Source organism: Mustela nigripes, chromosome 11 (assembly GCF_022355385.1).
Source record: "Mustela nigripes isolate SB6536 chromosome 11, MUSNIG.SB6536, whole genome shotgun sequence".
Lineage (NCBI taxonomy): Eukaryota > Metazoa > Chordata > Mammalia > Carnivora > Mustelidae > Mustela > Mustela nigripes.
The window spans coordinates 16,903,859-16,916,586 of NC_081567.1; the positions used below are offsets into that span (position 1 = coordinate 16,903,859).

Sequence of the window (12,728 nt, forward strand, 5' to 3'; positions counted from 1 at the left end):
GGGGACCTCCGGCGCGCGCGCGCTCCCCGTACGTGCGCGCGGATGCTCTGCCTCGCGACCCGGGCATTCGGCAGCCGCGGGTAAGCGGCAGGGCAGGGCTTGGGAGCGCGCGTGGAGGGCTCGCCTGCCGTCGGCGGAGGAGTGCAGGGCACCCCGCTCGGTGCCGTCGGTGTGCGGCTCCGTGCAATGGAGAGCGGCGGTGCACGCAGGCGCAGTGCGTTCCGGCCGCGGGAGGGGGGCTCGGAGGCCCTTGGGCTTCACTGCGCAAGCGCAGACCGGGCGAGGCCTCCCGGTGGATGGCTTTTGCGGCTGCGCCGTCCCCCAGCCCCGCCAACGGCCCCCTCGTCGCCCTCCTCCACCGACGGTTACATCAGCCAGCGGGGAGCTGGGCCGCGGGCGATCGGGGACCCCTGCTGCAGCGGGGAGCATTGGACGATTTAACAAGGTCGAGAGGGTGGGGTGTAGGGGGAGCGGCCCCTCCCGGAGTTCGGGGCGGAAGGCGGGGGAACGTGATGGTCTTTTCGGTCTGAGAGGTCGTGTGCCCGAGCTGCGCGCTTCCGAGCCGGCGGTCCCTGGGCCCTCGCCTCTCGGTCGAGGGCGGATTGTTGGCTAACGACTACCGGAGCGTCCTCTCTCGGAAGCGCGGGGCCCTGGCCCCTCGGAGAGACTGAGAGGTGGTGTCGAATGGACCACCATTGTTGAGTGAGCTCGGTGTCCGGAGCGTTTGGTGGAAATGGGTTCATGGGCTTCCGCAGTCTAGACCTCTCTTCTTCTGCAAGGCGAGAGTTGGAAATCGTGTCCTTAAGTGTCTGTTCACGGGGTATGTGGTTCTGGAATACCACGATCTTTGAAATGAACTGTGTTTAAGAGGGATAGAATGTGTTTAACTGGGGCGCCTGGGTGGCTCAGTGGGTTCAAGCCTCTGCCTTCCTGACTCAGGTCATGGCCCCAGGGTCCTGGGATCGAGCCCCGCATCGAGCTCTCTTCTTGGTGGCAAGCCTGCCCCCTCTGCCTGCCTCTCTGCCTACTTGTGATCTCTGTCAAATGAATAAATCTTTCTTTTAAATGTGTTTAATTAGTTTCTTGTTTTCTTTCTCATAGGGGACAGAGCACAGGAAAGGGACCCCCACAGTCTCCGGTGAGTGCCACTCCCCACCCTCAAAGCACAGAGGTCCATGTAGCATACAAGAGATCATGTGCACAAATAGTCAGTGGGGCTTAGAAGAGGAGGGACCCAGCACATGCAAAGTGGGTGAGTGGAGTGTGGGTATTCAGAAGGAGGGTGATCTGTTGACTGGCTGTTTAATTCTGTGTTGTTGGTAGGTGTTCGAGGGTGTCTACAACAATTCCAGAATGCTGCATTTTCTTACAGCTGTTGTGGTAAGTGGGTATCTAACCCCTAGTTTGTTTGAGGGACGTGATGCACCAGTTTGCTGGAGACTCTTCCTTCTCCCCACTCTTCAGGGCTCCACCTGTGATGTGAGGGTGAAGAATGGCACCACCTACGAAGGTATCTTCAAGACTCTGAGCTCCAAGGTTAGCGCACTCAAATTAGCTGGGCTTTGGAATTTCACGAAAGGGGAGGAGAATGAGATAGGCCAATCGGAGCTGTGCGCTGAGTGGTGTTGGACAGCGTCGCGTTCCTCACTTCTCTAGGCCTGTCTCAGAATAGCGCTAGAAGCAATAAGAAATGTGGGTTGGGATTGGAAGGCTGAATACTTTAACACTAACATACTTAGTCCTGGGCTGATACTGAGAAGATTGTGTGCCAGTGTGGTGTCGGGATGAGCTTAGAAAGGGGAAAGGAGGAACAGTCCTCTCTCTTCACCTTCACATTTCTTGATACTGACCCTTTTCTGTTTGGAAATGGGACTTTTCTAGTTTGAATTAGCAGTAGACGCTGTACACCGGAAAGCATCTGAGCCAGCAGGTGGCCCTCGTCGGGAAGACATTGTGGACACCATGGTGTTTAAGCCAAGCGATGTCATGCTCGTCCACTTCCGAAATGTTGACTTCAATTATGCTACTAAAGGTATCGTATTGGGTCTTTCTGTCAGACTAGAGGGCGCAGAGCACTTACGTGAGGACTGGAGTGTTTCCTTCCCCCTTCACCATCTTTTTTTTCTGAGGAGGAGAGCTGTGTTTTTCTCTTCTTTTCTTTTTTATTTGAGAGAACAAGAGTATTAGATCATATGAGCAAGGGGAGGGGTAGAGGGAGAACCAGACTCCCTGCTGAGCAGGGAGCCCGATTTGGGGCTCAGTACCAGGACCCTGATAGCGTGACCTAAGCTGAGGGCATACGCTTTACCGACTGAGCCACCCACACACCTAGGTTTTTCTTCTTGAGAATATGTCTTGACGTCTAAGATACAGGGGGACGAAGTCGGCCTGTGTGGTGGTCCTTCAGGTTTCCATTGCTTCACTTTCAACTCCTTTGTCCTCATGAACTCTTTTTTTTTTTTTAAAGATTTTATTTATTTATGAGAGGGGAGAAGGTCAGGGAGAAGCAGACCCTGCGGAGCAGGGAGCCCAAGCCTGGGACTCGATCCCCGGACCCTGAGACCATGACCCGAGCTGAAAGCAGTCGCTTAACCCACTGAGCCAGCCAGGCGCCCTGGTCCTCTTGCAGTGTTCAGATGAGGCTCTTGGGCTGTACCGCCGCACCCTGCCTCTCCCCCACCCCTGACCCACAGCTTCCTTTGCTTCCCAACTACTTACTGGGGGGGGGGGGTGTTGGAAGAGGCTGTGGAATAATCCGCCGACTCCTGATCTTCGACTCTACCCCCACAGATAAGTTCACTGATTCAGCCATTGCCATGAACTCGAAGGTGAACGGGGAGCACAAAGAGAAGGTGCTCCAGCGCTGGGAAGGGGGCGACAGCAACAGCGATGACTATGACCTGGAGTCGGACATGGTACGGCCCCTTCTCTGAGAGCCGGGCATGCTGCTGCCCGAGTGCCGGCCGCTCACTGAGATGTCGCTCTTGTAACACGAGTTGCTTCTGGGGAGCGGGGAAAAGGATTTTTTACTATGGCCTGTTGATGGCTGTCCGATTCCAAATGAAAAGCTATAGAAAAGAACAAAACAAAAATACCTATTTTCCCACTATCTGCAATTGACAGCTATTAACATTTGCTTCAAGATTTTTTCCCCTTCAATTTAACAAAGCATAGACAAGATTGTGGATTGTGTAGTAGACCCATGTCCTTCCCAAATCAAGGACTTGGAAACATTTAAGTTTTCTCATGAGTTAATGCAGTATTGTGGTGTATTTAACTTGCACAAGAATTTTACCTTCCCTGATTCTTGTTTTTGATTTTTTTTTTTTTTTTTTTTTTTAAGATTTTTTTTTTTTTTTTTACAGAGAGAAATCACAAGTAGATGGAGAGGCAGGCAGAGAGAGAGAGAGAGGGAACAGGCTCCCCGCTGAGCAGAGAGCCCGATGCGGGACTCGATCCCAAGACCCTGAGATCATGACCTGAGCCGAAGGCAGCGGCTTAACCCACTGAGCCACCCAGGCGCCCCTTGTTTTTGATTTTTTTTTTCATATTGGTATATAGATCCAGTCATTGCTTTCACCTGTTTTGTCAAGTTCTACATATATATATGGGTTTATAAGTAACAGTAAAATGTATTTATCCTTTTTCTCATTGATAGGTATCTGTTACCATTATTTTGCTATTAAAAATAGTGCCTTACTGAACTTTAAACTATGTCCCCATGTAATATATACCAAAATTTTCTAGAACATACACCTGTAAATGGACTCATCAGGTCTTAAGACTTTGGTGTTACGAGTGGCCACCAGTCCGTGCCGCAGTCGGAAGGATTAGTTCATATTTCTGCCACCCTTGTTCGTAGTTTCCACTCTGGGTTTGGGCAGATTTGTGTGTTTTTCAACCTTGTGGGGGAGAATGCCGGGTCATTGCTGCTTTCCTTACTGTGTTGTAAAACCTTCTCCTTCCTCCCTCCCTCAGTCCAACGGCTGGGACCCCAACGAAATGTTCAAGTTCAACGAGGAGAACTATGGTGTGAAGACTACATATGACAGCAGTCTTTCTTCCTACACGTGAGTCTCTTGGTACTTCCCAGAGGGTGTAGTTTGAGGCGCGGGGCTGTGGCATGTGTTCCCGCTTTGCTGGGAGTCCGGGTCGCCCTCTCCCCACTTCTGGTCGGCCTTTGTCATTGTCCCCTCAAAGTACCAGGCCGTCTCGTGGGGAGGATTAGCTGCTTTCTCGTCCATTCGCCCATTCTTTTCCTCTAGAACTTAAAACATACTTCCATGCGAGTAGAAGTGCCCTGGTTCAGACATGGGCCTTGTTGCCCGACGTGAGCCTCACAGATTGCCCGTTACATGCACGCTGAGTTGTTGACGAGGCTAAACATCCGCACACCTGCGCTGCTGGTGGGACTCAAAGATGTTTCTCCTTTTTCTTCTCTTGTCCCCTGGCACGGGGGTGGTGGTCTGTGGTGGTCCTTTCAGGGTGCCCTTGGAGAAGGACAACTCAGAAGAGTTTCGTCAGCGGGAGCTGCGTGCAGCCCAGTTGGCTCGGGAGATTGAATCGAGCCCCCAGTACCGCCTGCGAATCGCCATGGAGAATGACGACGGGCGCACGGAGGAGGAGAAGCACAGCGCGGTGCAGCGGCAGGGCTCAGGCCGGGAGAGCCCCGGCTTGGCGGCACGGTGATTGCTGGGCGCGTGGTGCGGCTGCAGGGCTTGGGGCGGGAGAGCCCCGGCTTGGCGGCACGGTGATTGCTGGGGGCGGCCTGCTCTGTCGGGGCTGTGTACAGGCCAGGGCTTGGGCCAAGAGCCTTGTACACTCCTGTTTAACCTTCACGGCCATGTAAATGTAGGTTGGCACAGAGTTATTCCCAGTTTTCAGGTTTAAGAACTGAGGCTTAGAGCAGATAAATAGTTTGTCCAAGGTAACAAAGCTAAAGCCTATGGTAGAAAAAATTTTTTTTGAGTTTTGATAGTCTTCTTTTCTTCTGTGTATTCATCCATAAGTATGCCTTCATTTCTCCCTTTATAAAAACAAAATTAGGGGCCCCTGGGTGGCTCAGTGGGTTAAAGCCTCTGCCTTCAGCTCAGGTCATGATCCCAGGCTCCTGCTTGGTGGGAAGCCTGCTTCCCCCTCTCTCTCTACCCCTCTCTCTGTCTACTTGTGATCTCTGTCAAATAAATAAAATCTTTTTTAAAAAACCAAAAAGCATACCCACTATTTAGTGACATGTAAAAGCTATACCTTGAACTACCACGTGATACTCCTTCTCTCATAGGTCAGGAGTGGTAGAATCGTAAAACTTTGACCAGGTTGGTCAGGTCAGGATTGACACAAAAGGTCATAAGCCTCTAACTACAGAACATTTAGCCAGAATAGATCTTAATGTGGGGATAGTGCAGAGAGCTGGAGCATGTATGTGTGTGTGTGTGTGTGTCCGTGCCTGTGCGTGCCTGTGTGTGCATGCACATGCACTTTAGAAGGAAAGGCTTCATTTTTCCAAAATGTGTGGGTTCTGTGACTAACTGATCTTACTTGAACTCTCCCCCTAGGGAGGGAAAGTACATCCCTCTACCCCAGCGAGTTCGGGAAGGTCCCCGGGGAGGAGTTCGATGCAGTAGTTCCCGGGGTGGCCGGCCGGGCCTTAGCTCTTTGCCACCTCGTGGCCCTCACCACCTTGACAGTAGCAGCCCCGGCCCGGGTTTGGAGACACGTGGTATCAATGGAGGTGAGTTCTGAAGCGGGCCTTTGTTGGGGGTAGGAGAGAGGGTAGGAAGGAAGCAGGAAGGCTCGTGGGAAGGATGGGCGGTCTGGAAGGGTGACGCGTTGGTGATAATGTAATAGCAGATACTCTGCCTCTTTTTTCCCATCTTAAAAAAAAAAATTAGGCCCTTCCCGCATGTCCCCTAAGGCACAGCGGCCCCTGAGAGGTGGTGCCAAGACTCTGTCTTCACCCAGCAGTAGGCCTTCTGGAGAAGCTTCTGTTGCGCCTCCTCCTGCAGGTAAAATTCCCGCAGTGTTCTATGGAGAACTAGAAACTCGTGGGGAACTGGAAGTGTCAGTTGTTGGAGTGCTGGGATGGGAGACAGCTTTAAAATAAAAGAGAGGTTTGGGGGGTTGGTTGGATTTATGCTTTTCAGGGAAGAATTTGTTTCCCTCAGTGTAGCAGTGCCCGCGCAGCTGTCCGTGGGTTGGGTCGGCTGGCGCATGTCTTTTGTTTGTTAGTAATCAGGGCGCCTGGTGGGCTCAGTCTGTGGAGCAGGTGACTCTAGATCTTGGGGTCTCGAGTTCAAGCCCCACATTGGGCGCAGAGCTTACTTCAAAGAAAAAAAAAGAGCAGCTTTTTAGTTGTCAACGTTTTGAAACAGGAGGCATAGAAAATTCCCAGTTTCTTTGGAAATAGAGAAAGTTCTGCAAACACTGAATGTGTCTTGCAGCAGAACACTGGTTTGCTGGCCCATGTTGTGAGTGCCTCTGTAAACATTCCAGTCTTCTGTGCTGCCCGTGAACGTATCTTACCCGCCTGTGTTACCTGCCTTGCTCTTTTGGGCATGTAGGTTTGTGACCTTGCATGTAAGAAAGGGGGTAAACTTTCCTCGGTCTTTCTAGTGGGTTCCCTGTGCCGCTTCCTCACCGAACAGCAGTAAACATCGCACAGCTTTCCCTTTCCTTCCAGTGGGCCGGATGTACCCCCCGCGCTCTCCCAAGTCGGCTGCTCCTGCCCCAGTCTCCGCTTCCTGTCCTGATGCCCCCATGGGCTCAGCAGTACCGACCTCTTCGGCTTCCATCCCTGTGACATCATCGGTCGTGGATCCTGGAGTAGGCTCCATTTCCCCTGCTTCTCCAAAGATCTCATTGGCCCCCACAGATGGTAAGAGCCAGGTGGTTGAGGGCTTGTGGACAATATGAAGTGTGGTTCTGGACAGAAGACCTTCAGGCATATGTCTCTCCTTGCTCAGTAAAAGAACTTCCAGCCAAGGAACCTGGGAGGACTCTGGAGTCCCAGGAGCTGTCCCGGATAGCTGGGAAAGGTGAGAATTGGGGGGGGGGGGGGTTGTTGGGTTTTTGTTGTTTTACTTAAGATTTCATTTATTTGACAGAGCAGGTATAAATGGGGAGCAGCAGGGGAAAAGGGAGAAGCAGGTTCCCTGCCAGCTCAGCAGGGAGCCCAGTGGGCACTCGATCCCAGGACCCCGAAATCATGACCTGAGCCAAAAGCAGGTGGTTAACTGACTGAACCACCCAGGCGCCCCCTTTCTTTTGTTTTTGTTTTTCTGAGGCGTGATGTCCTTTTGATGAGGGGAGCACTTAGTAATCAGTAATAAGAATTGTGGGGGTTCAGAAACCGTGCCTGGTCAGTTGTGTAATTTTAGTTCTGTGGGACTCTTAAGAGCTTTTCTCCTCCCCCTTTGTCATTTGGGGAACTGGCATGGTAGCCACCACTTTTTAAGAAAGTGTCTTTCCTCCTTTTTTCCCTGTGTCTTCTAGTTCCTGGCCTTCAGAATGAACAGAAGCGCTTTCAGCTGGAGGAACTGAGGAGATTTGGGGCCCAGTTTAAGGTGAGCGGAGGCTGGGCGTGCGCTAGCGTGTTCGGATGAGGAGGGGCGAGGGGCTTAGGAAGCAGCGCAGGCCCGGGACCGGGTGGGTTTGAAGAGATGAGCGAGCACGGAGGCGAGAAGGGAGGCCAGGCCCGGCCGGACCGTCGCGGACCGGGTGCTCCGCTCTCCTTCCAGCTGCAGTCCAGCGGCTGCCCTGAGCCCGGCCTGGATCCGTTTCCTCCCCGGGTCGTGAAGGAGGAGGCCCAGGGGAACGAGAAGGAGGCCGACGGTCTGTCGGCTTCGGAGCCCGTGGGGTCCCCAGGCTCCGCGAAGACGGAGTCCGTGTCAGATAAGGAGGACAAGCCACCGCTGCCGCCCGCGGGAGGCACGGAGGGCCCCGAGCAGCCCCCGCCACCTTGCCCAAGCCAAACTGGCAGCCCCCCGGTGGGCCTCCTCAAGGGAGACGACAAGGATGAGGGCCCCGTCGCCGAGTGAGTCGGTGGGGAGCGGGGGGGGGGGGGGGGCCGGGGGGGAGGGAGCAGGCCACGAGGACTGACTTTCTTTTTCGCCCTCAGACAAGTGAAGAAGTCCACACTGAACCCCAACGCCAAGGAGTTCAATCCCACAAAGCCTCTGCTGTCTGTGGTGAGACGGGCCGGGCAGTGAGGGCTGGTTCCCCCGAGGGAGGCTTGCAAGTGGGGTGACCGAGCACAGGGAGGCTCTCTGGCTGTTGGCCCGCTCTGGGGAGGACAGGTGTCCCTTGGGGGTGAGGGGGGGTCATGGTGTGTCTGGTGAGCGTTACCTGTTTCTCCCTGAGGTTTAGCATTCAGCTTGGGGAACATGGTGGGGTCGTTGTGAGCACGGGATTCATTCAGGCCCCCGATTTGGCTTGAACTCCTGTACTTAAAAAAAGCTTGCTGATCACGGTCAAGCCATTTCACTTTTCTGTCTTGGTTTCCTTACCTAAAATTTGTGAGTACCTGTCCCAGGGGCTCCAGTGGAAGGCTTCACCAGGATGTCGGGTAGAACGTGTCTGGCAGGCAGCGTGCTGCTGTGTTGCTCTCCCAGGCACAGGAGAGGCGTACAGAAACCAGACGTGCGTGTCCCCACCTTGTCTCTTACAGAATAAATCCACCAGTACCCCCACTTCTCCGGGGCCCCGGACTCATTCTACTCCCTCCATCCCGGTGCTGACAGCAGGCCAGAGTGGGCTCTACAGCCCCCAGTACATTTCCTACATACCTCAGATCCATATGGGACCGGCTGTCCAGGTGAGAGCAGGGGCTGGGCCGCCCCGGGCGACGAGGCTGGGCTGAGCGGCCGAGGACCAGGTCCGGCCTGTTCGGGTTCTTTGTGAGCTTAGCTGTTCAGCTTGGTCTGTGTTCTCATCCCTAGGCCCCTCAGATGTATCCGTACCCTGTATCCAACTCTGTGCCTGGACAGCAGGGCAAATACCGGGGAGCAAAAGGTGAGCAGAGCTGGCAGGGCTGGTCAGCAGAGCTGCCTGGTTGCGTCCTGGCAGATGGAGCTGGAGCTCGGTCCTTTTCCCCTCACACGCCAGGCTCCCTGCCCCCCCAGCGCTCGGACCAACACCAGCCAGCCTCAGCCCCTCCGATGATGCAGGCCGCTGCCGCCGCCGGCCCGCCCCTGGTGGCTGCCACGCCGTACTCCTCCTACATCCCTTACACGCCGCAGCAGTTCCCCGGCCAGCCCGCCATGATGCAGCCCATGGCCCACTACCCCTCGCAGGTACCTGAGGCGGAGGCTGGTGTTGGGGGCTGGAGGACAGAGTGGAGGGTCCCCTGTGTTCATCACCCAGACTCCGGCGTCTGTGCTGGCTCTGGTAGGACCTGTAGCAAGGCACCGCTGTCCTCTGAAGCAGAGATCCCATGGCATCTGCTGGCTGGGGTGGTCGTGAGCGGGCGACCGGGGGGCTGTGACAAGGGCAGCGTAGTGCTGTGCACGGGTCCTCAGGCGGCAGGCCGTCCGACCGCCTCTCTCCTTGCCCCCCCCAGCCGGTGTTTGCCCCCATGCTCCAGAGCAGCCCACGCATGCTGACGTCGGGGAGCCATCCGCAGGCCATCGTGTCGTCCTCCACCCCTCAGTACCCTTCTGCAGAGCAGCCCACCCCCCAGGCCCTCTATGGTGAGTTCTGGGTCCTCCTCCTCAGACTTTGCTCCTTAGCCCCGTCTGGTGTGCTTAGCACCGATTGTCCCTCTTTCCCGCTCTAGCCACTGTTCACCAGTCCTATCCACACCACGCCACGCAGCTCCATGCCCACCAGCCGCAGCCGGCCACCACGCCTACTGGGAGCCAGCCGCAGTCGCAGCATGCGGCCCCCAGTCCCGTCCAGGTGCCTGCCACGGGAGAGCTGAGCGGTCGGGGCAGGAACGGGTGGCTGCAAGAGGGGGATAGAGTTGGGTCGTTCCCCAGTGGGAGAGAACCGGGCTCAGTGGGTGGTAGGCCTGGTCCCTGAGGACTGGGGTGGCACTCACCCTTCCTCTCCCCCTGACAGCACCAGGCGGGGCAGGCCCCACACCTGGGCAGTGGACAGCCACAGCAGAATCTGTACCACCCAGGGGCCCTGACAGGCACGCCGCCTTCTCTGCCACCGGGACCTTCTGCCCAGTCCCCTCAGAGCAGCTTCCCCCAGCCAGCCGCTGTGTATGCCATCCATGCCCACCAGCAGCTGCCCCACGGCTTCACCAACATGGCCCACGTTACCCAGGTAAGAACCCGAGGGACCTGCTTCCTGGGGCTGTCCTGTTTTCTGACTCCTTGGTGCTCCTTCCTGAGTGCTCCTAACACCGGGATTCTCGGAGCCCACGTCTAGCTTCTGGGGTGCTCACGGTTGTCTCTGTTCGTCACAGGCCCATGTCCAAACTGGAATCACAGCAGCCCCGCCCCCTCACCCTGGGGCTCCCCACCCGCCCCAGGTGATGCTGCTGCACCCACCCCAGAGCCATGGGGGCCCCCCCCAAGGCGCGGTGCCCCAGAGTGGGGTGCCTGCACTCTCAGCTTCCACACCCTCACCCTACCCCTACATCGGACACCCCCAAGGTGAGCAGCCCGGCCAGGCGCCTGGATTTCCAGGAGGAGCCGATGACAGGATTCGTGAGTTCTCGTTAGCTGGGGGAATGTGGCATGGACGAGCCGACGGGCTGCCGGTGGGGCAGGATGCTCGGGTTCTGGGAGGGGAGTGAGGGTCGTGGAGGCAGGGCCGGCCCACAGGGCGCCCGCCGACGCGCACCTGTCTGTGAAGTGTGTAGGGCGGGCAGAAGCCACAGCCGCCGCCGCGGGGGGCTTGCTCCCGGCTCTGTCCTTTGCTTCCCTCCGTCCTCGCTCAGTTGTGATCCAGCAGCCCCCCTCCCCACTGCCTCCCCAGCTCTCAGTGACCCCGACTGTCTCCTGACTTAGCCGAGGTAAGGTCAGCGCAGCAGACAGGGCCAGGCTGGGGCGTGGGGGGCTGAGCTGGGCGCACGAGTAAGGGCTCCGGCTCACTGGGAAACAGCGCTTGATCTGTGCTTCTGACAGCCCCATGAGACACCTTGCGGAGGCCGCTCCTACCCAGACGCTCCCCCACACCCCAGACTGGACGGCACTGGATGGAGGGACAGCTGCTTGGGTTCTAACGCTCCTGCTCTCTTCTCTTTCCCCTCCAACCAGTTCAATCTCATCCCTCCCAGCAGCTCCCCTTCCAACCCCCGGGGAACTGAAGATTGTCCTGGCCGCGACCTGAGACCTCCATGAGTGGAGGGAAGAGTGACCTATGTCTCTTCCCCCAGCAGCTCGGACCAGTCCCAGCCCCCCCCCCCCATCCCCCCTTTCCCCCCGGGGGAGCTGGGGAACTCCTGCCAAGCACCTTGAAGGGGAGGGGCCTCGGAGTGGGCAGGGCCGGGGTCCATCGGGGGTGGGGGGGTTCCTGCTCTGCCCCTGCCCCTCCCCGCCCCATCTTGCCCGCCTGTCCTGGTCTATCCCCCGCTGGAGATGGAAGATCTTTTATTTTCTATTATTTATAACCTCAGACTTGGGCCCCCTGTTTCTTTCTTCCCCATTAACTTGAGTGACCTGCGTGAGAGACAGACAGACAGATGCCCCACAAGGATGGTTGGACAAGGACTTTTACTTTTTATTACATAAAAAATATTAAAAAAAAAAAAAGTTAAAAAAAATAAAATTTTAAACTAACTTAACCTGACTCTGGTTTCCCCTGGAGAACCGAGTAAGACGGTAGCTGTCCGGTGTTGGGAGGCCTGGGTCGGCCCCTCGACAGCAGGGAAGTGCGGCGGTCAACCCAAGGGTGCTTGTGCCGGTCACTGCCTCAGCCACTGCCACACGCCCCCAGCGTCCCGGGGACTTCGCGCTCGCCTTGCTGCCGGTCTCGCCTTCAGGTGCAGTTTCAGGTTTTTATTGCTCGTGTGAGTACTTCATGAGGGTCTTCTACCTCCCTGCACCAGGAAGCTGCTGAGTGGTTTTGGCCCCGGAAACAAAGGCCTGCACACACCGGTGTGTGCCGGTGGGCGCTGCAGACTAAGCCACTAGCAGAGGGGAGACCTCTGGGCTGAGCCTCGCTTAGGGGAGCAAGAGCTGCACCAGGGGCTAAGTGGCACAAAGTACCACGTGTGGGACGTAAAACAACACATCGCAGAAGCGTTTGGTTATTTCCAAGGAAACCGGTTGCAGTTTTTACTGCATTTCCTGAGTGAAGGTCGTTTGCCCCTTAGGGCATCCAGGGGATGGGGCTGGGTTCTCGGGTTAGGTGGGGGTGTTTCAGCTGGGACCTCAGCTGGGACCAAAGCCAGCGGAAATGGGTAGACAGCAGGGCAGGAGAAGTGACGGTCACACAGACTTGCGAAGAGAAGAGCTCCAGGGGTGAAGGTCTAAGACGTGGTGATGGGTGGGGATGCTGAGGTGGCGGGGGCAGCTTCTGCACTGGTAACCGGGAACAGGCGTGCTGGGTTGTGGAGCTCTCCTGGAGGGGGGCAGTTGGATCCGGGGGGAGATGGAGAAAGCAGCCGCGGGGAAGCCAGCTGGGCTCGGGATGTGTGCGGTGCAGGTGGAGACCGGTCTCCTGAGACCTGGTCCTGAGGCTCAGGAGAGGGTCTTAGGAATCTCTCAAAACCTGGCCTCGCCTCAGACACTAAGGAGAGTAAAAGCAAAACTGCCTTATTGCTGGACAGTTCTTAT

At 56.4% G+C, this 12,728-nt stretch overlaps 1 protein-coding gene across 24 annotated transcripts in view; it reads left to right on the top strand.

Annotated features, from left to right (window-relative positions):
* ATXN2L (ataxin 2 like) overlaps positions 1-11,734 on the top strand; it is a 12,656-nt gene extending 922 nt beyond the window's left edge. The window contains exons 2-24 of one of the 24 annotated variants that reach the window (XM_059415023.1): positions 1,102-1,138; positions 1,324-1,380; positions 1,465-1,536; positions 1,882-2,032; positions 2,791-2,915; positions 3,979-4,070; positions 4,485-4,685; positions 5,556-5,731; positions 5,892-6,005; positions 6,662-6,874; positions 6,963-7,034; positions 7,492-7,562; positions 7,737-8,032; positions 8,117-8,186; positions 8,666-8,812; positions 8,937-9,009; positions 9,103-9,290; positions 9,557-9,686; positions 9,773-9,894; positions 10,057-10,269; positions 10,412-10,655; positions 10,927-10,963; positions 11,231-11,734. In XM_059415023.1, the coding sequence (XP_059271006.1) occupies positions 1,102-1,138; positions 1,324-1,380; positions 1,465-1,536; positions 1,882-2,032; positions 2,791-2,915; positions 3,979-4,070; positions 4,485-4,685; positions 5,556-5,731; positions 5,892-6,005; positions 6,662-6,874; positions 6,963-7,034; positions 7,492-7,562; positions 7,737-8,032; positions 8,117-8,186; positions 8,666-8,812; positions 8,937-9,009; positions 9,103-9,290; positions 9,557-9,686; positions 9,773-9,894; positions 10,057-10,269; positions 10,412-10,655; positions 10,927-10,958 (2,896 nt within the window). In that variant the 3' untranslated portion in view covers positions 10,959-10,963; positions 11,231-11,734. Of the gene's footprint in view, positions 1-6; positions 81-281; positions 446-1,101; positions 1,139-1,323; positions 1,381-1,464; positions 1,537-1,881; positions 2,033-2,790; positions 2,916-3,978; positions 4,071-4,484; positions 4,686-5,555; positions 5,732-5,891; positions 6,006-6,661; positions 6,875-6,962; positions 7,035-7,491; positions 7,563-7,736; positions 8,033-8,116; positions 8,187-8,665; positions 8,813-8,936; positions 9,010-9,102; positions 9,291-9,556; positions 9,687-9,772; positions 9,895-10,056; positions 10,270-10,411 lie in introns of those variants that run through there. The other 23 variants (XM_059415022.1, XM_059415031.1, XM_059415030.1 and 20 more) reach the window with 23 other exon arrangements.
* The last annotated feature ends 994 nt before the right edge of the window (positions 11,735-12,728 follow it).